The sequence below is a fragment of the Alternaria arbusti genome (genome assembly GCF_024043155.1).
Source record: "Alternaria arbusti strain BMP 1465 chromosome Unknown scaffold_12, whole genome shotgun sequence".
NCBI classification, from domain to species: domain Eukaryota; kingdom Fungi; phylum Ascomycota; class Dothideomycetes; order Pleosporales; family Pleosporaceae; genus Alternaria; species Alternaria arbusti.
In genome coordinates, this window is record NW_026249952.1 from 859,779 (window position 1) to 885,370 (window position 25,592).

The 25,592-nt window shown below is 52.3% G+C and overlaps 11 protein-coding genes across 11 annotated transcripts; 4 read left to right on the forward strand and 7 right to left on the reverse strand.

Moving 5' to 3' along the window:
• Positions 1-790: 790 nt before the first annotated feature.
• On the reverse strand, positions 791-1,258 carry SUC1 (transcription factor; the record flags this gene model as incomplete). The annotated part of the gene is made up of 3 exons (XM_051448771.1): positions 791-889; positions 941-1,085; positions 1,143-1,258. The coding sequence occupies 3 exons, from the start codon at positions 1,256-1,258 to the stop codon at positions 791-793; spliced, it is 360 nt and encodes a 119-aa protein (XP_051300367.1).
• Positions 1,259-3,388: 2,130 nt separating this feature from the next.
• On the reverse strand, positions 3,389-3,955 carry J4E86_008259 (uncharacterized protein; the record flags this gene model as incomplete). The annotated part of the gene is made up of 1 exon (XM_051448772.1): positions 3,389-3,955. One exon carries the CDS (start codon positions 3,953-3,955, stop codon positions 3,389-3,391), a length of 567 nt encoding a protein of 188 aa, XP_051300368.1.
• Positions 3,956-4,386: 431 nt separating this feature from the next.
• Positions 4,387-5,088, reverse strand: J4E86_008260 (uncharacterized protein; the record flags this gene model as incomplete). The annotated part of the gene is made up of 2 exons (XM_051448773.1): positions 4,387-4,947; positions 5,035-5,088. The coding sequence occupies 2 exons, from the start codon at positions 5,086-5,088 to the stop codon at positions 4,387-4,389; spliced, it is 615 nt and encodes a 204-aa protein (XP_051300369.1).
• A 2,134-nt stretch (positions 5,089-7,222) lies between these two features.
• J4E86_008261 (uncharacterized protein) lies at positions 7,223-7,600 on the reverse strand (the record flags this gene model as incomplete). Its single annotated transcript, XM_051448774.1, has 2 exons — positions 7,223-7,356; positions 7,408-7,600. The coding sequence occupies 2 exons, from the start codon at positions 7,598-7,600 to the stop codon at positions 7,223-7,225; spliced, it is 327 nt and encodes a 108-aa protein (XP_051300370.1).
• A 464-nt stretch (positions 7,601-8,064) lies between these two features.
• On the reverse strand, positions 8,065-9,370 carry RFC2 (Subunit of heteropentameric Replication factor C (RF-C); the record flags this gene model as incomplete). The annotated part of the gene is made up of 2 exons (XM_051448775.1): positions 8,065-9,199; positions 9,255-9,370. 2 exons carry the CDS (start codon positions 9,368-9,370, stop codon positions 8,065-8,067), a joined length of 1,251 nt encoding a protein of 416 aa, XP_051300371.1.
• Positions 9,371-9,908: 538 nt separating this feature from the next.
• NPL4 (nuclear protein localization protein 4) lies at positions 9,909-12,009 on the reverse strand (the record flags this gene model as incomplete). The annotated part of the gene is made up of 4 exons (XM_051448776.1): positions 9,909-10,193; positions 10,242-11,706; positions 11,753-11,949; positions 11,998-12,009. The coding sequence occupies 4 exons, from the start codon at positions 12,007-12,009 to the stop codon at positions 9,909-9,911; spliced, it is 1,959 nt and encodes a 652-aa protein (XP_051300372.1).
• A 428-nt stretch (positions 12,010-12,437) lies between these two features.
• J4E86_008264 (uncharacterized protein) lies at positions 12,438-13,133 on the forward strand (the record flags this gene model as incomplete). The annotated part of the gene is made up of 2 exons (XM_051448777.1): positions 12,438-12,833; positions 12,903-13,133. The coding sequence occupies 2 exons, from the start codon at positions 12,438-12,440 to the stop codon at positions 13,131-13,133; spliced, it is 627 nt and encodes a 208-aa protein (XP_051300373.1).
• Positions 13,134-13,587: 454 nt separating this feature from the next.
• On the reverse strand, positions 13,588-14,826 carry J4E86_008265 (uncharacterized protein; the record flags this gene model as incomplete). Its single annotated transcript, XM_051448778.1, has 2 exons — positions 13,588-14,498; positions 14,553-14,826. The coding sequence occupies 2 exons, from the start codon at positions 14,824-14,826 to the stop codon at positions 13,588-13,590; spliced, it is 1,185 nt and encodes a 394-aa protein (XP_051300374.1).
• A 283-nt stretch (positions 14,827-15,109) lies between these two features.
• J4E86_008266 (uncharacterized protein) lies at positions 15,110-16,410 on the forward strand (the record flags this gene model as incomplete). The annotated part of the gene is made up of 3 exons (XM_051448779.1): positions 15,110-15,255; positions 15,307-15,590; positions 15,641-16,410. 3 exons carry the CDS (start codon positions 15,110-15,112, stop codon positions 16,408-16,410), a joined length of 1,200 nt encoding a protein of 399 aa, XP_051300375.1.
• A 5,594-nt stretch (positions 16,411-22,004) lies between these two features.
• On the forward strand, positions 22,005-22,814 carry J4E86_008267 (uncharacterized protein; the record flags this gene model as incomplete). The annotated part of the gene is made up of 1 exon (XM_051448780.1): positions 22,005-22,814. The coding sequence occupies one exon, from the start codon at positions 22,005-22,007 to the stop codon at positions 22,812-22,814; it is 810 nt and encodes a 269-aa protein (XP_051300376.1).
• Positions 22,815-24,411: 1,597 nt separating this feature from the next.
• J4E86_008268 (uncharacterized protein) lies at positions 24,412-25,071 on the forward strand (the record flags this gene model as incomplete). The annotated part of the gene is made up of 1 exon (XM_051448781.1): positions 24,412-25,071. One exon carries the CDS (start codon positions 24,412-24,414, stop codon positions 25,069-25,071), a length of 660 nt encoding a protein of 219 aa, XP_051300377.1.
• Positions 25,072-25,592: the final 521 nt, after the last annotated feature.

A 25,592-nucleotide genomic window follows, 5' to 3' on the forward strand; every position in this document is an offset into this window, starting at 1 on the left:
GGCGGTAAAACCCTGGTTCTAGATGGCCGCAATGGACACTATCTAGCACGGAGCGACAACGAGCATGTTGCTCCCGCGTCTGAAGAAAGCACCGGGGGCTATGGAGGCGTTGCCATTGTGCTTGATGTTGGCCTGTCCGCATATGTTCGCTGTTGGGGTTGACTCAAGATTCTCTTCCCATCAAGTAAACACAAGCAAACAGGTCAAGACAAACTTACGCAGGGACCGAGATTGACATGTGGGTAGACCAGAAAGCGAGAAGGGTGTGGGACACGCTAGATTCGGTCCGTATGAGTATGCATACGTCAAGTTGCGCTCTCCGTGGCACTCTGGTGCAAAAAGGTCATTTCAACAAGTATCAGATTTGGACCAGGTGAAGGAGCTATGGATCTATCATAAATCCTCGTAGCAATTAACAACCATATACCTAATCCATATTCTCTTGCCCAATGTCCAGTACTCCTTGCACCTCCTGCCTCGGCCATATGTACAATTGTGGGCTTCGGGTACCCTATCATAATGGATATAGAGACGCGCTTTCGACCCGGTCGTAAACCTACAACCCCAGCGCATCGATCATACCACCGTAATCATATCGTCGTTATGTATAACGCGCCTCGCTGGAAATGGATAAAGAAGGTATCGCGAATAGGCCGTCTCGTGTGCCGTGGTGGTGTGCGCAGCTATTGCGCGTGTTCGGTCAATGATAAGTAGACCTCTGGCTGCGCCGCGGTTCGATGTTGAATCAGTGCATGGGTGGCTGGTAGTTGATCGGTCGCCTGTTGGAGAATTAGCTGGCAGCGCGCGGCGTATGCTCTGACACAACGTACTTGAAAAGCAGAATGTGAGGTTCTGGCTCATGGACCTCGTAGTGCTCCCATCCCAAACTCTGTTCCCAAGTCAGCATATGTGTTGCGGCCTGTATCAAAACCACGCGTACCTGTGTGATGCCCAGTGCCCGCCATTCCTCCTCCCACAGCAGCTTCAGTGTGCCTCGCGCGCCGTCGAAGTAGTCTTTTGGGATAGCCTTCAGCATTTGCTTAGGCAGCTGCACATGGCGGTATTCGTATGCGTCGTCCGAGTATCTGTGTTCGCGGTCAATAAAGAAAACGCGCTGACCGCCTCTTGTGTTGACAACCCACCTCGCCGAGTAATGGATCGCGTCGACAAATTCATCCAGCTTTTCCTTCTCGTGGTCCGAGAGCGGGCGCGGCTTCTTGTTTCGGCGCGTGAAGTCGATATCCAATTCGCCCGACATGGTGCGCGTAGGGTGGTGTGAGAGCTCGTGTGCTCCGAGGTCGTCAGTGGGGTGTCGGCGGGTGGTAGAAGCGAGCGGGGCGGGCAGCTGCGTTGGTGGGAAGTCGCAGTCGTGGATGGGAGAAGGAGCGCTTAGGTGCTGGATTTCGTGTTCAGGCGCGTCGGGCGTGTGATTATCGAGCGAGAGAAAGAATAGTTCAAGTAAATGAACCCAAACAGCTCTTGTTTACCCAGTCGTGAAATTTGGTCGATTGTCCAAGCTTCTACGCTAACTCGGCTGCAGCCTAGCGTAACCGTCTTACCACGTTCTTACCGCTGGGCAACGTCTTTCACCCCTGCATCTGCATCTCCGCTGATCGACGTGCAGTCGAGTTTCGATGCAGACCACTCTAATGCGAGCTTACGTACGCTTTCTGTCTACGGTCACCGTTGTCTCTGTTCTTCTTCATCCTCAGACATCTCCGGACATCAAGACCGCCTCACTATTTCACCACAGCAACCAGCCACACCTCATTCAAGGAAAACTCTAAACACCATGGAACCTACATGAAGATGAAAACTTGCAAAGTAGGCGACCCAATGTCACTGTAGGCTCCAGACCCATTCAGCTCTCTCCTTATTTGAGGTCGCCACAAATCTTATCTTGTACTAATTCCATGCGAATTGTTGATGAAGCCGCATACATGCCTGGAGGACCCATGTCTTCCGCCTTGCAGTCCTTTCTTGAATCGCATACTGTCCACTACCCGAAGCCACAAACAAACGCCCCAAGAACAGGCAAATGCATGTAGCGTGCGCGTGCGCTTACGCTTACTCGGACTTGACAACCGCTGCTCGATGGGCGCATCACCGGTTATCAATTCCAACCTTGGAACGGTCTCGCCGCTATCGATATCACTCCGGGCACACTGGCAATGGTTTCTCCCTGCTACCTCTACGCACCCTATTCTCCCGCTCAAATAGTTGCTCCAGCATCTCGCGCTCCGCACAGCCTTGCAACCACGGAGTCTTCATATCCCAGTTCGGCCGCCCAAGCACACCCACCAACTGAGCACTGGCTTCTTCGTTCGGCCACTTCCTGATGGAGGCCGTCTGCAGTCGCCTCAACCCCACATTCCACGCTCTTGAGTTGAGTTGGCTGTGCTGTAACACATCCTCTAGGACCGCGTCTTCTTCTTCTGTCTGCTTCTGTTCCTGTCTGGCGCGTTTCAGATATCTTGTCAAGAGGGTGATTGGGACTGCAAGACCGATGATGCCAGCGAGCACAATCGCAAACATGGCGCCAAAATGGCGTATGTCTCCTGGCGTTGTATCTCTATACATGGATGGAACCAGTATCGAAGGTTGTGCTTGCTGAGAGCGCGCTGATCAGGTGAGGCGTGTAGTCATCGGTATGTCGACAATCAGCGAGTTCGCGTGGCCACTCTCTCCGGAACCAACGTCCGCATTGAGAACCTCCGAGGCCTTGCCGTAGAAGCTTTCCGGCATATCAGGGTACGGATGCGTGTCGACATCAATATGATCTCCTCCAATGTTCACCATGATACACAGTGTCAGATTCCGTCGATCTCGAGAGTGTCTGAAATCCCAAGGTTTCATAGAACAAAGGTACTGTGTTTGCTTGCGGGTCTATGGAGTTCGGCGTATCATTTGTACGATCCGGACTCGGGTAAAGGGGGGAACACAGGACTATGGACCAGTCTTCGCGGTCATACAATGCCTATAATATCACTGGCTATAGGTATGATATGACAACAACGCTACCCGCAGACAGGATTTACTTGTGTTCACACCAATCCTACAGTCCAGCTTGAGCTACCATGGAGTTGACAGGACGTGTACCAGCTGTCATGGCTACCCTTGCGGACAGAAGTCCTACTGTGTGCTCCCGGACTAAGATGATAAGTCACGTCAGCATGCAAGCGGCTTTATACGACAGTCGCGCGATGGATACAGGCGCAGCTAGGAAGGTACATTGGATCAGTCGCACGATATCTCCACGTGCCAACGTTTCTTCAACTATGCCAGTATCTTCCAGGTGCTGACATGAGATAGTGAGAGAGCACATTACTCGAAACCTTCTTTATTACAATTACCTCTAGATGCTTCCACCAAACCCTTATCCACTCTCTCATTCCGTCCGATACTCCCTACACACGATCCCATCCTTATCCGTCCGTTCAATGACCCTAGATCTCTTCGGTACAGCGCCGTTATCCACCTTCCCATCCCTCCACTCCCATCTCAACTGTTTCTTCGGCCTAACCACCACCGCCTGTATCATCTCCGACTTCTTCTCCCCCAAATCCCCATGAACCACATTGATACCTTCGTCCGTAACTCCGCGCTCCAACCACTCGCTCGCTCTGTCATCACTTGCGCTCGTCTTGATCTCGGGGAGTAATTCGATTGATGGTGATGGCGGTACGGATGAGTAGCGCTGCTGTAGGTCTTCGTAGTGCTCTTGTTGTATTTGTTGCCGCGAAAGGCGATGCGATAGGCGGGACTCTCGACCGGATTCGAGATCGAGTAGAGCGGGCTCTTGGGCTGGTTGTTGACTGGCCTTTCTCTTGTGTCGGTTGATGAGGCGGATGACGAGGTAAGCCAGCATCAGGATAAGGATCGTAGATGTCAGAACGATAAGGGCGAGAAAGAGATCCGTCAGAAAGCTCGTATCGGCCATGTTCAACGGACCCATGGCGAAAATGTCAGTTTGCACCAACGCCTGCAAAAGAACGGAATGGAGAGAGTTGCAGATGTTGTGGCGCCTGCTGCGAGAGGTATACTGCAGTACTTAAGCCTGTCAGTTGCAGCGTGGAACGTAGCTACTAATCTGCGTGGTACTAAGAGAGCTCTTTATCAGGTAACCGGACCAGTAAAAGGATTCTGTATCCATGCATGAGCTCAACTGTACGAGGGTCCGGCTAATCTACTTCGTGGTCGTGTTGTGTTGTGCAAAGTGGTACATACTATGGGAGAGATAACTTGCACGACTCTTTATCGACTCGAGGGACAGCATAGCCCGTTTGAAGGGGGAGGCCTTGCCATGACAAGCACAAGAAAACGCTCAGATCAGATCAGGAATGACAGCTCTTTGGTCAATCTAACGCTTATGTACAAACCTGTAACTTAAGCCGCCTGATCCAACGCGCCCGTGTAGTCATATACAAGCCTAACCCTAACAACCTCATCACTCCCCACCTTCCTAACCACAAACTTCCTCGTCAACTTCCTCTCACCCCCAATATCCGCGAAGCCCCAGATCTGCCACGCAGTCCATTTGTTCGCCTCGTTTTCCACAAAGCTCTCGACAACATCTCCTTCTTCTGTCTCCTTCAACCAGCCTTCCGCCACAAACTTTGCATCTTCCTCGCTCACACCTGCAGCCTTTCCTTCTTCGATTGCCTTGGCTAAGGCAATGTAGCGCGACCGTCCCTTGACGGTGCCGAAGAGCCGGTCGACGTGCTCGCGGTAGTGCCAGTCTAGAATGCGGGTCTCAGTGGAGCCTTTGATGCCGCCGGTGATAAGCTGGTCGATTTTGATCTCTGTCGTTGGCGTGTTGTCTTCGCCGTCAATGGTGCTTTGGTACAGGTGTTGGGTTACGGTTGCTGCGCCGAGGGCTTTGCGCGTCAGCCAGCCCATGCCCTGCAGGGCGAGGACGGCGTCGAACGCATCCGAGAGGGACTTGTTCTATGATGCGTTAGAGTGATGTTGCGATGCACGAAATGATGAAGGTATGCAGAGAACAATATGACTTGAAAGCTGCTCGAAACTTACCATGACCCATTTCCCCTCGAGCTTCTTGATATCCGCACTTGCTGGAGCTGCCATATTGCCTAGTGTGTTTGTTGGTAGAACTGTAGTTTGGTACGATCCGACTTCGTCGTGAGAAGAGCTTCGAAAGCTATCGCGGGGCTATGGTGATTGGTAGCGGTGGGTACCGTCCTAGTTGGGGCGGCCATGTGCAGTGCATCTTATATGCCGGTCGCCCAAGCACCAAGCCTATCCAGAGACGCCGTGTGGATTAGCACCTGCCTTAGTCGACAATCGCACACTGTCACGTTCGTACCTGAGCGAACATCATGCGTGGCGTCGTGGGAAGGGATGCCGAGGTTCGTCTGCTTTGGGATAGCACCTCCGCAGGGAACCCTGGTCTTCCATCTCATTTGCGCTCGCATCAACTCTCTCCATTCTCCGGAGTCCGCAACCACCGACGGCACACCTCCAGCTTGGGACAGGTCGCATGTGAACACTGCTCGGGAGAAGGCTTCCTGGACGCGTAACTTCCCGTCTACGGATGGAAGGGGCCAGTTAGAGGAGCATGATACTGAACGCAAAGCGCTGACACGCGATGAGGTGATTTTTAGCTGCCTCCCGAGGTCTCATCATCTCTGACTCCATCACTTGTCCTCCTGTGCGCCTTTCTTCGATCAGTCTCTATCTCCGGAATCGAGCTTGATGCAGCCCAAACGAGGGGCAAACAGAAGACATGACCAGGAAGCCGACAGATGGCTTCAAAGTGACACGATGTTGCTGCCGGCAAATGGCTGAAAAACCGCCGAGTCTCTTGTAAACCTTCCATCGCGCGCATGTACGCCAACACTTGGACCTCACTCACTGGAGAAACTTCTGCCACTCCGCAAGAACTATTCTAAGAACAGTTCCCTCGCCGTACTTTACTCTCATGAGTATTGATCAGGCGTCGCACGTTTCGGTTCGTGAAATGTTCCGAAACAACGAGCATGTTTCAATGGCCGCCGACATGGTGAGGCTTAGCGCGCAAGCAACGTCAGAACTTGCCGCAACCGACGGCACAGGGGGGCGAGTATCATTAGAGAGTTCGCATCTGAGGTAAGGCTGCGACACGGAACGTATGTTGCTGGGGTTGGTCGATGCCTCAGATGTCATGTCCAAACTACCCAGCCGCTCGGTAATTTTCCCCTCAGCTTCAAATCTGGTTCGCGGATTGCTTTTGTTTACCAGGCATCTCAACACTTGCTTCAATTATCTCTCTTTCGAGCGCGCTGGAACTCGCATCTCGTATCTTCTTCTTTTTTCATACCCGCGTCTTCGTCAGAAGGTCACTTAATTTTCTTGTGGCACAGTCGCACAAAGTCTCATCAAACTTCTCGTCACTTGGTCACTCATTGGACGTACGCACGGCTTCCCGCAGCACCATCATCGTATTGCCCCATTTCAGACGGTTACAAGCGCAGTGAAAGACAATTTTGCACGTTCCAATCGGTCTTGCGATCTCGAATTTTCGCCAGCACAGCGCCATACAATCATTCTTACTTTTACGGCGGCTCAGGAAGCCCGGGTACATAACGACTTGACCGAACGGTTCCCAACGATACTTTCTTCTTCTCAACGTCCCAAACGGTCGAACTGAACAGAGGGACCGGGCACTCTTTCCCCGCCCGATTCGACGTCATATCGCGCAAAAAGCTCGCAGTCGTGCATCGCAGTGACTCCACTGCACGCGTTTGTTTGTCAACAACAAGCTACTATATTCACGACACTCGCTCTCGCTGAAAACCCACGCTCGTTCATTATCCTTCCAAACAAGAATCAATCACCCCACATTCTTTTACCCGCCACGCGAACACCACGCCAACCCATCTGAACACCCATATCAATCACCACAAATCGCACAACTCCACACAGCCATGAAGTCGATCTCCATCCTCATGGCCTTCGCCTCTACCGGCGCCTTCGCATCAGCAATCCATTTTCCCAACCTTCAAGACCGCGCCATCGATCCCGCAACCATGAACCCAACACTCCTCTCGGTCTTATCAGTGCTCAAAACAGCTATGCCCACGGGCCCCAACGCCCCTATGCCAACAGGCGATCTGGAGCCGAATTGGTACCAGAAATTACCCGGAGATGTTAAGAGTCTGTTGCCGGAGCTGTATCCCGCTGCCGCGGTTGCGACGTCAGAAGCGGGCGCGGGTGTTGTGAGTCAGGCACAGAGTACGGATACGGTGGTGGGGAGTGCTTCCTCTTCTGCCTCATCATCTTTGTCGTCGCTATCCGTGTCTACCTCTGTAAGCGCATCTGCGTCTACGTCTACACCGGCGTCATTGCCTTCCAACGCTAGCGATACTTCTCTCACCCCCACGTCGATGTCAACATCACAGACCACACTTACTAAGACATCGCAGTCGGCGTCAACAATCACCGATCTAGTGTCGCCATCGTCATCTGAACTATCCTCAGAAAGCGCCTCACCCACAGCGTCTTCTGCAACTCCAGCCAGCGCTTCAGCTACGCCATCGAACTCACCGTCTACTGGCAACAGATTCGCGGTCAGGACGGAGACACTGGCCGCAATCGCCATGTTCAGTGTTGGAGCCGGATTCTGCATCTTTGCATAGTCTGATAACGATGTACGCTACTGGACGTTTGATGAGACTGCGCTGTGGTCGGTGCGCATTCTTTCTTCATCTTTTAACGGGTATTTTTCGGAGTGGTGTATGTGTAGGGAAAAAGCGGAGTATCTTTGGCTGTTGGGTGAACTGGGCCCGACTGCATGACGAGATGATGGCTTCCATGCGCTGAGCGCTATACGACGAGCTTTGAGCGGGAGTACAACGTGTGCTTTCGCATGTTTATTCTTTGTATATCCTTTTTGAGATATCCCCACACGATACGATACGATACGAATGTAATGTAGCTTTCTGTTTGATCATGTAAATGAAGACGTTACCATGAGTGCTACTGTTCCATCAAATACGTCTCTCCATGTCCCGCACGCAGTATGCTGTACAGAGACACAAACCCCATGACAGCGCTGTTACTCCCTCAGAGACAAAGCACCCCCGCGACTCGGACCCCCAAATCCAACACAGCAAGATGTTCATCCCCACCATCCACAAGCCTCTTATCCGTCTCACTAAACACACCCGCCAGCCTAACCTTCTTGACATCCTCAACCCTCTCATCATACATGATCTGTTCGTACAACTGACCCACAGTCTGCGACGCGCTCCACCCCTCTGCAATCATATTCTCGACCACCTTGGCAATCTCGTTGTAGCGTATCGACTTGGTAGCCGAAGACTTGGGGAAGAGCGAATCGCTGAAGGAAGATAGTGTAGCTGGCGGTAGCACACCCGCGATCTCGGCGATGATGGGGAGGGAAACAGCAGGTGTCTGAGCTGGCGCCGCCGCAGAATCGATGTCCATCTCGTCGTCCTCAACAACAACCTTCTTCTTCTTTTTGCCCCCCGCACCCTGAGCCTGAACAACAGCGCCCACAAGCCTAGCCGCAGACTGCAAGAAGGTGATTGCTTTCCGCAAATCGCCATCTGCGACTCTGACCAACTCCTCCGCGACCCCTTCTTCCAACTGCACATTCTCCAGCCTCGCGATATCGCCCACACGCTTAACCGCATTTCCCTGATCCAGACTCTTGAACCTGAACTTCGAACACCTCGACGCGAGCGGATCGATAATCCTTGTGACGTAATTACACACGAGACAGAACCTCGTCATGCGACTGTACGTTTCCATAGTCCTACGCAGCGCACTCTGCGCATCCTGCGTCATACTATCTGCCTCATCCAGCACAATGATTTTGAACGGCGGACACGGGTATTTATCTCTGTACCGGACTGTCTTTGTCTCGCCGCTGCTCGCGTCTTCCGTCATGACGTTGTAGTTGGGCGCTACGCTGAGTTGCTGGCGCGCAAAGTCCTTGACTTTTTGCCGCACGATGCTGATGCCGCGTTCGTCTGAGGCGTTCAGTTCGAGGACGCGCGACTTCATCAGTTCAGGGCCGTAGAGTTCTTTGGCAAGGGCGAGGATCGTGGAGGTTTTTCCTGTGCCTGGGGGGCCGTAGAAGAGCATGTGAGGGAGGTTGGAAGATTGCATGGTGCGGGACAGGATTTGGATTGTGTTGTCTTGGGCTGTTACTTCGGAGAGGGTTTTGGGGCGGCTGTGATGCTGTTAGTGAGGGTGCGGAATGGTGTGTTTAGGTGTTGCGTTCGTACTATTTCTCAACCCATGGCTGCATGCGATTGGGCTCTTGCTTCGTCGTAGGCGCTTTTGATGAGCTGGCCTTTGCAGCGGCTTGTTGCCTCGCTTTTACGTTGAAGAAATCGGCCATTGTGGTGGTTGTGTGGAGATCGAGGTGTTGAGGTTGGGGTGCTGAGCTCGACTGCTAAAGTGCGACGCGTCGACACGAGACCGCGAACTCACGTTTCTGCACAGACCACGTCTTCTTTCTGTAATCACATCATCATCGCTGCATACAAAACAGTCCGCCATTGCTCAATTATACTCAAATTATTCAAAGACCGTATAGACGATTCCACAACACACTAAACGTTTATATCAACAAATTAGATAAGTTGAGCGATTCACGTAGAGCAAGTGATGACTTCGGACATGTCTCACGGCAGAAGATGTCAAAAGCACAGTTCAACGGATATATTGCACATCCTGATTGCTTCCCGAGCGATCACCAGATGCTAGAAATCTGTGACGACGCCAGACAATGCATGCACTTCCGCTCATACCAAGCTCCTCAACTCCACCAGTATGCCCACCACAGACAGACTTGATGCGCGTTTCCATTGTCGCTCGGATTACAGACCTATGGTGTCAGAGGTCGCGCCCCAGGAGTGTGACTAGCCTAGACTAATCTACTTCCCAAGCTTAACCCCCTTTACCCTCTTAGCCAACTGTACTGAATCGGAATCTGAGCCATAGGAGGACTGTCGCATCGTACCGCGGGTGTGGTCTAGAGCTGCAGCCCCCCTACTGGCCGACTGGGATTGGGGCGAAGATTGATAAGAACGTTTCGGGGGGCGCTCACCACTTTCTTTGAGGATAGTCAGAAGGGTTGCCCAGCCTCCGGTATGTTGGAGCGCTGAGCCTTCTGAAGTGTCGTGCGTTGATGCTACCTTAAAGAGCAGTGACTCTTCGTCCTAGTCGTACAGTTAGTAACGTATCCATGCAGCTTTGCAGTGACGCACCTTTGACAGAATGCCGAGGTTATGGATAAAGCATAGCATGTGGAAATTCGAAATAGCATTGAGGCCGCTGGCCGTGTTGAGCGCCAGCCCGTTCGCTCTGGCGTTGAGAGCTTTGCCAAGATGTGAGATCTCTGGCATCTCGCCCATAGCCTCGCGGTTCTCGATCGGAAACTTGCCACCAGTGAAGAGAGGATTTGGCTGAGTAGGGAATCCGTGTGTCAAAGTGAGAAGTAGATATTCCACGGGGAAGTCGGGTTTGGCAATCTCTTGTACGTTCGCACCGTGTTCGTTGATTCTTCTGTAAAAAACTTCGGGGATGTACCGCGCGCGGTTCAAGGCTTCGTTGTCTTCTTCCGATTGAACGAGCATCACTGATGGCTCGGCTGAGGGCTCGATGATGTCGGCGCGAACCATCTCAACGGCATCGTTCGAAACCTGGTATGATGAGATGCCAATCTGACCTTGGTCATCGCCGCTGATTACGCATGTTACGAAATTGGATCCGTGTCGGCCGGTGTCGCTCCATTTGGAAGGCCGGGGGTACCTTGCTTGGTATCGTGCTGCGAAGCAGATTTCTAGGGACGAAAGGTAGTACGAGTCCATGTGTCGCTTGCAGATGACAGAGCCGTCGCCCTTGTCCGCGTCGAGGAGATCAGTAAAGATCACTCCGACGCGTTGCAGCCCACACTGTGCGGCAATCTCGTCAATCTCCTTCTCATTGTCCCATTCGCCTAGTGAGATGCCGTCCGCCTCGTTGACTTGCGGTGGCTCGTAGATGGTCTCGACAACAGCCTTTGTTCCCAGCGGCACCTCAGTATACTCCTCGTACCTCCCGTACAAGAAGCCCAGTCGCTGACAGCCCGTCTGTCTCCAGAAGTTGATCACATCGTCTACCACCTGTATCGAGGCGAACTCGACGTGATCTACCATGCGGTACTCTTGTGGCTTCAGCGAGATGGCGCTAGGCATGCACTTGGTGCAGATACCCTCTGGGAACGGCTTGTGTCCCGATGGACAGTCGGGGCGTACGCGGTAGTAGGGTTCGGTCAGCGGTGGCATGTACGAGCTACCGAGCTCTGGCCTGTTCTTCGCCGAGTTGACTTTGCGGAGGTATGAATGGAAGGAGAGGTGCTTGATCTTCTTCTCGGCGAGGTATGCGGGCGAGTAGGGTTCGAGGGGCATACAGTAGTCGCACATGCCCTTGGGCCCGTGGGAACACATGCGGGCGTCGCGTTTCCTGGGGATTTTGCCATCCTGTCTATCTAGCCTGTCGTCGAGCGGGGACTGCCTGACAACCTCCCATGGATTCTTTATGGTTTGCAGGGCATCGCCGATGGGGACGGAGCCCATGCTGGTCTCTTCGACGGGTTTGCCATTCAGTCGTGCGCCGCCGGTCGAAGGCGCAGCATGGCCGTTCGGTACCGCAGACTGCTCCTCAAAGGACAGGAAGAGTTGCGCGCCGTTTCTACGATATCCTTAGCCGTGAAGACGAGCTCGGGTAAGTTACATACGATAGTCCCACTTGCTTGAAACTTACGCCCTCAAGGCCAGCAAGCTTCCTCGCGTCGCCTCCCTGCGGCTTGTTGCTAACACTGATGCTCTGGATGTCGACATTCTTGGGCAGCTTCTCGGCGACCTGGGGCAGAATCGACGAAAAGGTGTCCTCGGGCTGTACCGTCAACCGGAACTGGCCGTCTTTGCTAACGAACTGGTGCGAATTAGTAAGATATCACCTGCATTGGGCATAAAGACATACCCTCAATATCATGATCGTAACGCTATGAATTTCGTGGTGAGTGGATAAAGGTGATGCAGGTGGTAGGGGAGAGGTAAGAGATCTGGGAAGAAAGCGCGACCAGAAGAAATGAGTAGACAAAGGCGAGGTGCAGTGGTGAACCTTGGTTGGTGTCGGTGATTGATTCGAGAAGGCGCCTGTAGCGGAGCGGACATGGATGACGCAGACGCGCTAGAAGGACGCTAGTCGGGCGCGGAACTGGACAGATATTCGGATGTATCGATAAGTGAGACAACAGCGACTCGCCCTCCCTCTTGGTCTTCACCTACCCCATATCTCACTACTGAGAACACCGTCGCTCCTTCATATCCTAACGTCAGCGCCTGCATCGCATCGCGAGCTTGTCATACCTCTTCACAGTCCGCGCAAACAAACCACACACAACCCACACAACATTCACCATGTGGCCCTTCGACATGGTCGACTGGGTAATGCTTACCGTGCCCATCGCTTACATCGGTATCCTCGCCGGATCATTCACTGTCTTCACCAACCTCTACCGCAAGCGTCAAGCCGCCAACGCCGCATCCCTCGAACCCTGGTTCCCCACACATCTCCAGCGCAACGTCTACCTCTCCCTGCTACATATGGACGAACCCAAGGTGCCGGACAGCGTACTCAAGGCTGCGCTATTGCGTCGCGCAACAGAGGACATACATAGGATTGTTCAGATAAGAAACGCCAAGCAGGCGCTGCAGGCACTGCTGCAGAGGGGTAGCGTGGGCGATGACCTGTGGCAGCGTTTCCAGCGAGCGGAGAAGGAGATCGAGGAGGAACTCAGGGATGTCGTCAATGAGGTGAGTCCTGAGTCTAGATTGAAGTCGGGTGGCTTCGCAATCCTTTGAGCATGACTGACATTGAGACAGGCCAATGCCTTCGCACCGAACTGGGGCCAGACCATCTTCCAATCCGCTTCAGAAATGGCACAGAACAACCACATCCGCGAGCGTCTCGGTGAGATCACAGCCAAGGCACCAGCGGAGAAGGAGTGGTGGGAGAACCGCAGGGCTGGCATCCAGTCCGAGTTCATGAAGGAGTTGGACGAGGAGAAGGCCAAGAGCGACGATGGTGTAATAGTGGAGAAGGCCAAGGCATGAGGAGTGTAGAGCTGTAATGATGCGCGCGTTTATTTCTAGGGGTCGAACATGGGGTTACTGAAGATGTATAGGGTCGTGACCTTTGCAGCATTTGTGTAGCTATCCATTACGCCTGTGATATGTTTCAGTCGTTCAGTTTTGATGTCTTCAGGAACACGGCGACTGAGACATCTGACAGGCATACTGGACAGCTACACATCAGTAGCTACGTGAGCGAATCAACATAATGCCATCACCGTTTGCAGTCGAATTAGTGGACTTGAGCAGATGATCAACTCTGTCAAACTTGTATCAACTTGTTCAAATGCTAAATTGCAGTGCTATAAACGCCATTATCCCATAGAGTACAAGCCCCATACTGCTAACTAACAAAGACTGTCTGTCGTACACCAGATATACAATGCTCGATCTTCCGTCTCCCTCGTCTCCACCAGTTCATACATCTAGCAACCCCTTACTTCCTTGTGGGACCGCTGACACCGGCACCGATAACACTGGGCAGCTCCTCGGCACCCATGCTGTAGAGCATACCAATACCAGCAGAGATCAAGAAGGCCAGAGTGACACCGGCACCAACAAAGAGCCAGAACTCAACCGAGATGTCCTTCTTCTGGCAAGCGGGGCCGCCCCAGTAGGTGACCTTTCTCTGGCCCTCCATACCCTTTCCGTCTTTGTGCTCGACCGTAGCGGCGCAGGCGCATCCATAGCAGTCAACTGTCTCCTGACCGGAACCGGATCCACGTCCCTTGTGGAGGAGCTTGCACTCGCCGTGGCTGGAGCAGTTGTGGGTCTGAGTCTCGCAAGCCGACATGGACTTGAAGCAGCTAGGAAGGATACCGCGAACAGGTCCCTTCTTGTTGTCGGCCGCAATGACGACGGGGAAGTCTTCCAGGTCAGGCACCTTGGAGACCGCAGGTACGGGCTGGGAGGAGAGGATTGCCTCGGGGTTCTGGCGGCGGGCCTCTTTGGAGGGGACATCGTAGGCGCCCCACGGTTGGGCAGCGCGCTTGGACTTGGACTTGGCTGAACGCGGCATCATGACGACAGTCGTGGAGAAGCCCGTCTCCTCGGCCTTCTTGTTGACGCTGCTCAGCACCTGGGCAATCTGCTCGGTCGATAGGTCGTCTTTCGTGCCGGTGGTCCAGATGTTGAGGTAGCCATTGTAGGCGTCCGACTTCTCGTTCGGTGGGAGCGCCGACTCAATGTCGAAGTTGGACGTGTATGTCCGTTGCTGGGGGTCTGAGAGTTCCGGCAGCGACTTGGCTTGTGCTATGAAGTCCATGACCAGGCGCTCGTTGTCCTCGACAGATGGCGCACTCGATATCGCAAAGTCGTGTGTGCGGTCTGATCCATCGTTGATGATGACTGAGAGCTCGGGTTAGTCGTATCCTTCGCGATGCTGTCGTCACGTATGCCCACCTGTTGCCTCATCTTGCTCGGCGCCCTCCACCCACATCAGCAGGTGCGCCTTGGATTGCTCTGCATCGTCTGCGCCAAACAGCTTCTGGTGCCTTCCTCCATACGTGTTGATGTGTCTGATTGTCTCGGCGTCGGGGTGCTCGACGGAGTGGAATCGCGATAGGCCCAGGCGCTGGGCGATGACGAGACGCGCAGTCTCGGGACTGACGGTGGGGCGAGCTGCAAGGACGGTGCAGTACAGCGATGAGGCGACAAAGGCCCCGGATAGCTTCATGGTGGCGGTGAGGATGGAGTTGAAGACGTTCCGCGATGATGCAGGTGCATCATCGCCATCCTGAGCTGCGCTGCGACCTAGACGGAACTAGCGCCGAACCTGCCTCACCTCCGCCCGCAACTATCAGTGATACAACCCGTGGGGCGCTATCAACCGCATTCACTTATTTATGCTGCACAGCTTCACGCGCATTCTTTGTTATAGAAAGACCTAAATGTCTCTCTACTTGATCTTGCGTTCCTCATTCTCATAACACTCGCTTCCGCCTGCGCCAGACCGACCAATGTCTACGCCACTGGTGCTTCGGCGCAACTTCTCCCTCTTGAACCGGATACCGCATGCGCGCATAGTCCGATCGGCAGCACGAGATGGCCACGAGCGAGTCATAATACAACGAGTGCGTATAGGGCGACCATTCCTCAGCAGGTCGTGAGTCGCTTCACACATCCCCTGTACTTTCCATGTGCTAACTGTCCACAGACGATTAGTTGGTGCCGTCGCTGTTGGAGCGGCCATTTACGGAATCTCGAGATATATTAGCATAAGTGTTGAAGTTGAAGAGGTCAACGACAGCGGGTGGACAACGGTCGGCCGAGAAGCAGACGATGAAGACGAAGACGACGACGAAGAATACGACCCTATACTATTCATACCCACCGGCTTTTCGAGGCTAAAGCCGAAGAGATTTTGGAAAGGGTCAGATCCAGAATGGCAACAGTTCAAGAAGCTGGCGACAGACCGTCCAAGGATTGACAAGATACGAGGTACGATATCCTTGTCCGAGCATGTGGTTCATGTACTGACAACGTGACAGGAGAATTAGTATACAGAGTACGCAACGCTTTCGCCAAGCACCCAATTCTCGTCGCAAAAGCCGGCAAAATCGACACGAGCAAAGGCAAAGTGTGGATTGAGGTCAAGTTTCCAGACACCACGCCCAACGAATACGAACAGCCCGGGATAGAGCTGTTGGAGGATGGAACGTTGCGGAAGGCAACTCGACCAGTCGACAGCACTGTTCACCACCGCCTGAATCGGCTATTCTATCCCAAGGAGGCAGCGAAGGCCCTATACAACAACACAACAAGCAAACTAGGAAGCTCATGGAAAGGATTCAAAGTCTATATGGGCTGGAGTCCAGAATCGAAGACCGAGACCGTCCAGGAGCTCGTTCAAAGAATAAGCGCCAACCCGCGATCATCGGCGAACCCCACGACGAGCGTCACTTCACGCCCGTTCTCCACGTCTGCGACACCTACCCAGCAGCCAGGTGCGTCGCCCTCTGTCGCACCTGTCGACGGCGCTACCAAGGACCTCGACCGCGTCACAATCGATCCCAAGAAGTTCACACTAGACCTGTCGCAATTCCAGGCCGACTTTCGCAGAACGTTCAAACCGTACCCACACCCGGTCCCGCGCGGCGCCTTCGTGGTGATGGGCCTCGTCGAGGTATACGGCGAGCGAGCGAAGATAACGGTCAGTGTGCACGCTGTATACGATCCCAAACAAGGTCGCTACGTGGGCGTGAGTGCAGTGCCGTACAATTTTGTGGAATTCCGTCAGTCTCCAAAGGGCGGGCCGTAGATCTTGAATGATGGGACTTGAAGCGTTATACCCGGCGTCGAGGGCGTTTTGAGCGTTAGATATCACGTCATGTCATTCATTGTGTGGGCAGCGTCTGCTTGCGTTATGTGATCACGTTGAGCGGCATTTGTAGGTGTTTAGACTGCTCTGAGTGGGGGAAGGATGCTGGACTTCTACATCACTTTTCATCGTTCCGTCTTGGCTGTCTTTGTCTATATAAATTCTCTCTCGTCATTGTGCTTCTGCTGTCTCTTATACTACATACTTCGTACTCGTCTTTCCAAAACGGAGAGCACCTATATCTATGAGTTGCGTCTTACCTTCCGCATCTCTATCAAAAAGACCCGGGTTCTGAGATTATGTTTGCTCTGATCAATGAAGGCCTACAAAAGCATCCGAGCACCGCGAACTGTCATGTATCATCCGTCCAGATCTTTTCTTGGACTTGACTTCCCCAAAAGACCAGTAGCTCAGCGCCTCATGGGCTCACCGAAAGAGTGCCATCTCACCAGATCCAATGCTTCCAAAAATATGCAAGGTATCGCCGCATGGCACTGCTCCAGCAGAAGATTTCAAACTTTCACTCCGCCGCATTTCCCCTCTTCTACAATGTTTTTGACAAGCACCAAAGACCAACTTCTGTTTTGTGTATGAGGAGATTGGAGAAGGGGTTTTAACAAATCGAAAACATTCTGCGAGACGAACATGTCCTGTGTGTCAACTTCCAAAAGCGCGGCCGTCCGTGCGCATGTCCCGCCTTCCCACGGTCGCCTTCCACCATTCCCAAAACTTGCCGGCATCGTTTGAATGCGCCGAAACAAATCGGATCACTTTGTATGATCTGCTACAAAATCGCCGTACTTATCACGATGTGTTCTTCGTTGCGACAGAGCCTGCAGTTCAAAAACAAGAAAGTAGTCGTGCATGGAGTGAGTGAGCATTTGCTCTGCTCTTTAGCAAAAGACGCCTACGGACCCCCCATGATCGAGAGAGTTGAGACATTTGTCACACAATGAATTGACGGGAATAAACATGGACTGCTCTCGCTGGTATAAAAGCTATCTAGTTCTGCTCTTCTCCTCTTCTTTCTTACTTTGACATTCCACTCCTTCATTTCACTCAAAGCGACGATGAATGAGCCATGGTGTCGACTCCTGCTTCTCTTCCAAAGTGCCATTCTGAAATCATTATGGAGTTCTGTCGTGCCTTCTCTCGTTCAACAAAAAAGATATACTACGATGCCGAATGACTTTTTGGCGGCTGCCCGCCTTTCTAAGTTGACAGTTGGATTGAAAATCATCGGCTCACCAGGATGGCCACGGGTACTTTACTCCATAGAAAAACTGAAAGACCAGACATGTTTCTTTTTTGTCTGGTTGCGCGATACGGGGATGTCTATATAAACCCTCTTACGTAGACCTTTCACTCCTTCTCCAATCCACTATCACTCCATCACGGGAGCAAAATAACGTCAACCATGTGCTCATGTGCTGCGCCCGTGTGTTCTGTCTATCAAAAAATGGAAACCAAATTCTCATGTCTTTCCCCCTCTTCCTGGATATCGAAAGCAATATCTATGTCTATCATGAGCCTTCCAAGGTTCCCCTAAAGATTTTCGCAGGATCAGTGCATGACTGCGATCGAAGTCCTGCAATAACATTTCACGCAATCGAAGGACTCTACATATCCAAAACCAGTAGGTGGTTTCCCATGTTTGGTGCTCTTAGCGGGAGTCCACAATATAAAAGAGTACTGCTTTCCTCCCTTCCAGCGGCTTTCAACTCTACCGCCTTCTTCCTCTTCTCAAAACGGAGTGCTAGCGGAGACATGAGAAGAACCTGATCGCAAAGCCCTACTTAAAATTTTACTATTACCGACAAATGTTGGCGGAGCGCTTTGCTGGCCGCATTCTACTACTTAAACAATCGCCTTTTTAAGGCTATGACCGCTGCTTGGTGTTCTGCTCCAAACATTATCACAACTAACGTATGACGATGTGAAAGCATTGATACGGGCTATGACAGCTTCTCGGTAACTGAAGGTTCAATGTGGACGCCACATGAGCCGGGAAAGAGCTAGAAAAGGGGTGTAAATACCCTCTCTGCTTGCTACAAGTCTTCTTTCTCCCAACATTCGGTCACAACAGCAAAAGTGAGTTTTTCCAAAATCATACTATCACGTTGCGATGTGAGAATTTCTCTGGAATCGACTCCTCTACTACGTATGTCCTGCGGTCCTTCCGCCTCTTCCTTAAATCGACAGTGTTGATATGATGTGTTGCCTCCACCAGCGGGGTTTACCATCCACGATATTCTCAAATACCGAACCCAGACGATATCTTCGTCCCCATGTTCAGTACTATACTACCCCGGGGCCTTTCCAAACATACTTGCGAAGATCACATGAGAATTACAGGTAGCGCAAGATACATTCCACGCGGCAGCTAGGAGGCTTTCAATGCAAACAATCCCCCATTACCGTCTTCCATTGCTTCTTTACTTCAGCGGTGCTTACAATCATCGAAAGATACAGGCACAAAGTTTATGTGCGAGCTGTCCAACAAAAAAGAGATATGGAACAATACCATGAGACGTTTCCGCCAAGTTCACCGATGATATTTCAAGATGAGACTCGTGTCTTCAGTACACTAAGATCAAAGTCTGTATGTCCTAACTTCGGTGACGTAGTCGCTTGGGCGAAATGGCGTATGTATAGATAGCATGAGAACGTGCGAGTATAGAACGACTGTAGCGAAGGAGTATAAAGCCTTCTCTTCACTCTTCGCTATCTGCGTTGTCTATACCTCAATCCTGACTTCGCTCTCTCCAAAAATCGCGCATGAGCTCATTCCATGCGGGAACAGAGTCTGCTTTTCGCTAGCAAGCTCACAAGAAACGCATGCCAGTTCCAGCCCGCGTATCTCATCGCATATCAAAAAACGGTACGGGTGTTTCTGATGACCTGCCGATTCGGAAAAGTCGATGCAATATACCCACACCAGGGAAATGCAGTCCCCAAAGCGTTCTTACGGGAATGCCTTGCGCGAAAGCGAGCCTCGCTCTGTCTGTGTTGTCTTGTTGCCAAATTGTTGTTCTCTTGCCAATACATGTCAAAACGTTATCCCATGTTCATCGTCGACGACGTTAAAGCCGATGGTTATTAATAGACTTCCGTTTATCGACTCATGTCCATCCATGCCTATAGCCACGTATTGAGGCCTTTGAAGAACACAGACTGTATAGGGAGAGCCGACGCATCGACTATCACGATGCCACCGGAAGGTTTTCGTATCGACCGTTGTCAAGACAGGAGCAAAGTCCGCATCATGGCCTTCTCCGCATCGCGCACAGTCTCCTTCAATGATTCATGCCAGCCTCGCCGTTATCAATAATAGCAAGATTGCGATGGAGTTGCCCCTTGGCAGCAACACGAGTTCGTACAGCTATTGACAGCATCAGTGCTTCCTCTGTGCTTTCTCCGCGTTTAGTGCTTTTTCCTTATCAACGAGCCACAACAAGGTCAAAGCCACAGACTCCACAGGGAGGTGGCTGATAAAAGCAGTGTTCAAGCGACTGATCATGCTTTTCTCAACCGATGCGCATGCATCAATGTACCCAGGTGGTATCCAGCAACATGACGTAAGTACGATAGGCTTGGACGGGTGTTCAAACGCAAAGTGTCGAGGTACGAGGATGTCGGGCCGTGAAAGTGCCGCGCGGTCAACGGCGCCGTCGCAAAATACGAACTGCTCGGTTCTCCTGCTGAAAGTGTGTGCATCGAGGTAATGCAGCCAACATGCAACGTTTTCATTCCATGTTTCTGTTCGCGGGCGGGGAACTGCTGTCGCGCCTGCTACTGCAATGCAGTCGTTCACGCTAGAACTCAACGAACGGCAATTCCTTCACCCGGTGCTTGCACTGCGCGTGCGTTAGCGCAGCGTAGTCGCTTGGTTACAACCGACATTTACGTATGGTAGTAAAATGTCTGCTCCGTGTATGCTGATACGTGGGGACTGTCGGATGTGAGTCTGATTTTCTCAAGATTCCCGAGGCCGTTCATGTAATGCAAGTGCCGGTCTCGCTCTTACCATGGTACTCGAGCCCGGCACGAAGGGCCCAGGTCTTCCTTCAGACATGCTTAGGTCCCAGACGTCTCTTTCTATCACAACAACCGACAGTACTCGGCATCTTGCTGCGGAAAACGCAATTTTCAACACGCGAGTGGAACGTCTTACGTGCTGTGAGCGCTCGAAAGCGGGGATGAGGCAGAGTTTTGCGTACAACCTATGATCGGTGACGGAGTGGAGAACTATCAAAGTCTGTTCTGTAGAGGCTGACAGAAGTTTGTGGACTGCAGCCCAAATGCCAGATTCCAGAGTTGTGGACCGACATCGCGCTGACATGTGAGAGCGAATGAAGCGACTTGGTTGTAAAAGGGTCTCGACCTTTACCAGTCGTCAAGTGTCATTCACCTCGGCGTTCAGAGGCCACAGTAGAAAGCCGTGGAGTATCAGCCGTGTTAGGAGCGCCACGTGAAAATGTCAAAAGCACGCGAGGCGTCGACGCCGTCGCCTGCGGCACCGCCTGAAGATGCCGCCGGATGGACAGCAGGCGTTCCTGGTGGTTGACGGAAGATTGCGGCTCGGTACGGGCCCATGGCATTTCTAGGCTTGTCTCATGGTTATGATTGGTGGGCGCATCCAAATTATGAGAAAGTCAGAAAAGCAAAGCCTTGTTTACTTTCTGTCTCGGAGGTCCTTGCTGCACAACAAAGCTCAATGCGCGCAGCACTGTCGTCGCAACCTGCGATGAATCATGACGCACCTCGTATCGTCTCGATTCGCATGACAGCATTACACGTTGTCGTTGGTGATTTGTGCATGGGTGGACTCGAAATGGTGAGGATCTGCGCGGGACGTTTTTGATGCCGGGCGACGCCTGCCTTAATCTGCTTAGCGCGCTCCACCCCAAGTCAGTCCGCAGTCCAGAACAATGCCTCGTCCGGTCACCAAAAACTTGTTCCTGTTTGTTCCTGCGCTGTTCCTGAACAGACAGCTAGCCTAGACATGGATGCTGCGTTAGGTCCCCCAACGTCGCTCCCCAAGCCCACTACTACGCAAGATCTTCTCGTGCATATGCCGCGAAAACCAACGTGGCTCCAGCGACTCGGCGGGCGACGATCAATCGTCAGCATCGTGATTTGACAGCTACCCGACGTGTAATTTCCACATCAAGCTTGGCCCCTACAGCCCTACCAAGATTGACGAATGGTCAAACCCCACAACCGGCGCCGTCAGACCGGGCTTGCGGGAGATGGTCTTATCGCACGTGGATTTTCGGAGTTGGCAGTAGGCTTGGGTGAAACACTGCAGGAAAGGCCGAGAAGGCTACGCCATGCGCTGGCTCGCACAGGCGGTGGGCCACAGCTGTTAGTTCCGTTCACTGTGGGCGCTTCCTAATTTCCGTAAATATAAGTAAGTCGAGGAAGGCACCATGAAGCGGTATCTCACTCCTTTGAAGATCCAACTCAACCGCGCTCTCTAGCAACCCCACAGTCATTCCTTGATCAACTGATCTGTCATTCATTCATTCATCATGCTTACCTCTACCTTCATTTTGGCCCTTGCTGGCCTCTCCTCCATGATCGAGGCATCTCCTCTTCAGGCACGTGGTGGAAGCAAGCGTGGTCTTGCCTTCCCCAAGAACCACAACGGTGTTTCTGGATCCCAGTGGACTCACAAGTTCGCCGGCTCCAAGGTCTCCTGGATGTACGACTGGGAGGCAGTCATCGACGGAACACCCCTCGACCTTGAATACGTCCCCCTTCTCCACTCCAACCAGCAGTGGTGCACTGAGGGCTGGAACACCAACATTGCCAATGCCAAGAAGAACTACAAGGTTTCGCACGTACTGAGCTTCAACGAGCCCGACCAAGCTGGTGGTGGAGGCTCCAACATCGATGTCGCCACTGCCGCCGCAACCCACAAGAAGTTCATCCAGCCCCTCGCTGCCCAGGGTCTCCGCATCGGCTCTCCTTCCGTCACCAACGCCGACGAGCCCAACAAGGGAATCAACTACCTTAAGCAATTCATGTCTGCCTGCAACGGCTGCCAGATCGACTTTGTCGTCGCCCACTACTACGCAGGGGACAACGCTCAGGACTTCAAGAACTACCTGACCAAGTTCCACAAGACCTTCAACAAGCCCGTCTGGGTCACCGAGTTTGGTGTCACTTCTGGCAACGCCGACGAGTTCCTTAAGCAGGTCCTTCCCTGGATGGACGCTCAGTCCTGGATTGAGCGTTACGCCTACCACATGGTCGCACCTAGCACCGACCAGAAGTACCTCATCTCTGCTGATGGCCAGAGCCTGTCTAGCATTGGCAAGATCTTCGCCACTGCTTAGAAGTTTGCTGTCTTGATAGACGCATAACGAGTTACGACCTTTTTACCTTTTACCTTCTTGATACCACGTTACCTTCTTGTCTATAGACTTTGTTGTGACTTCGGTCTATACCTCAAATCATCATTCATTTTACCATTAAACTTATCCCTATTTGTAATATTTGTGATTTCAGTTACGTGAAGGTTCTATATAAGGTTATCAAATTCTTTACTAATATCTACCGTCATCCATACATCATTCAGCTCTACCACCTTCTATCGGTCTGCATTAAGTTCTCGAATCCCTACTGGCATTGTAACTGTCCATCAGTAGCCTCTCATCTGCCTTCTGCGACTCGAGCTTTGTCATATCAGCCACTACGCCACCTGATCCTCGTTTACGATGCAAAAGGAAAGCAGTGGCGCGCAACCCTCACGCCAATCCCGCCACCTGGCACCTCTATCGCTTCTTTCTAACGAGGGTGTGATGAAAGGCTTGAACAAGCACACAGCTTCGATGAGCCCCCTGTAGAGTTTGCGCTCATCTAGGTACTGTTTTGTTTTGCTTATCACCACAACGATGCCGGAAGTCTTCGATCCGGTGTTTGCTTGACGGATGGAGAAAAGGTGCAATGATAGGATATTGCTCACAGTGACATTGTGCAACGTTGGCGAAGATTGTAATTCTGCGAGACAGTAACAACCGGAAAATTGATGCTAATGCTCCGAGGTTTGACAAGTGACGACATATCGGAGGACTCAGAAGCTGGGAATGGCTGGTGTAGGTGCATAGTGAGGCTGTAAGGTGGCTTCACATGATGAAGCCCACAAGAGTTGAGTCGCAAGTCCGATCAATCCGGTGTTGTATTATACTCTGTTCATATTCTGCTGCATCGTGATCGCATCGGGTTAGCGTGAGCCCCACGAATTCACCAACCAGCGAGCGCCGGTTAGCGCCATAGGACAAGCGCGCGCAACCAACTCCTTGTACCTGCCCTATCTTGATATTAACTCTACTGTGCCGCAATGTCACATCTTGGGGCTACGTGCTGCGACGAGGCTGTGCCCATCTCTGTCCCTTGCAAGAAATGCAGTTCACCTCCCCTTCGAGAAGGCGCGCGCTACAATTACTCTCCACTACCTGATCATGGGCAACTGTTCTAGGAACCAGATGTTACCTGCGCACGTATGGCACGCGATGTAATCACCGAGGTCCTCCCGATATTCTGTTCGAACACCTCTAGCCCGAGTTATCGCGGATCCAATTCCATCAACTCTCAGGTCCTCAACCCACTTGGCATCAAGCGATGATGCGTTCCCGCAGACAGATCGAATCCATAGTGGTAGCAGTATTTCTACTCTGCGCATGGTATCTCTTCGACGCCCACTTCAATGTCGCCCAAGGAGGTTCTCTCGAGACCAGCGTTGATAAGAAGCCATGGCGACATGAGTCAACGGAAGCGGCAGGAAAGCAAGAGATATCCGAGCAGGAAGGTGCGCATGGAGGCGCGAAAGGAGAAGCATCATCGACCTCCACGTCCTCTCAACATATAAGCACATCGACGCAAAGTACTGCTGTCGCGACACCTACCCCATCCCTACCTGATCGCGTCGTGGTAATGGCAAAGCTTCCCACCGACAAAACAGATTGGGTGCACACCGATCTACCAGACTGGCAAGCAGCCATTTACGACATCGACACCGAAACTCCACACAACATATCGACCCTGGATCCGATGACTAACAGCACTCTACGCACCCTCCGGAACAAAGGAATGGAAGCAAATGCGTACCTCGCGTACATCGTGCAGAACTACGACAACCTTCCTTCAACAATCGCGTTCATACATCCGCACAAAGATGGCTACCCGGTCGCGTGGCACACCGACAACCAAGAGCATTCCAACGTCGTGTCTCTGCAGAGTCTCAACATCAACTTCATCCAAAGCAACGGCTACGCGAATCTGCGTTGCGTCAACGATCCCGGCTGTCCGCACGAAGTGATGCCGTTTCGTGATCCGCCTGAGGAGCATCGGACTATTGAAGCAGCGATGCCAGACGCGTGGCGAAACTTGTTCAATAACACGAACGTACCGCATGTACTGGCGACGCCTTGCTGCGCGCAGTTTGCCGTGTCGAGCGAGCAGATACGAAAGCGGTCGTTGGACGAATACAAAACGTTCTACACTTGGCTGATGGAGACTCCGCTGAAGGACGAGACAAGCGGAAGGGTGTTCGAGTACCTTTGGCACGTCCTGTTTGGGCAGGAGCCCGTTTAGTGAGTACCCAATGGACCGAAACCGCGAAGCGCGACCGCTGACTTTGATAAGTTGTCCCACATACGAGAAGTGCTATTGCGACGTATACAACAGATGTTGAGCATGCGATGTCTCGCGGAAGAACTACGAAAAGATGAAGTTGTTGTAGCATCTCTTGCGGCGCCAGAGTTCTCGTCTACCTTGGCAGGCGCTGCCGAGTCTGTCCGAAGATCACCCACGTTGGCAGTCACGATCACGACTTTAAAAATCGACAATAGGCTACGATGATGATCAAGGGACTGCTTAGGTGCTGGTGATACGCTTAACGCAAAAAATAAGCGCACACGCCGACGTTGTAACACGATCCATCGCCTGTTATGCGACGTCTTGTTCTTCTCCGCCGCGGGCAAAAAAGAAGGCAAAAACATACAACAGCGGGGATTCGCTAGTGGTCACCCACCTAACTACTAATCCGCCGGTATCATGCTTGTATATGGCTGAGCGGACGGGAAGCCTAATTTTCATGATCCTATGGTCGTATG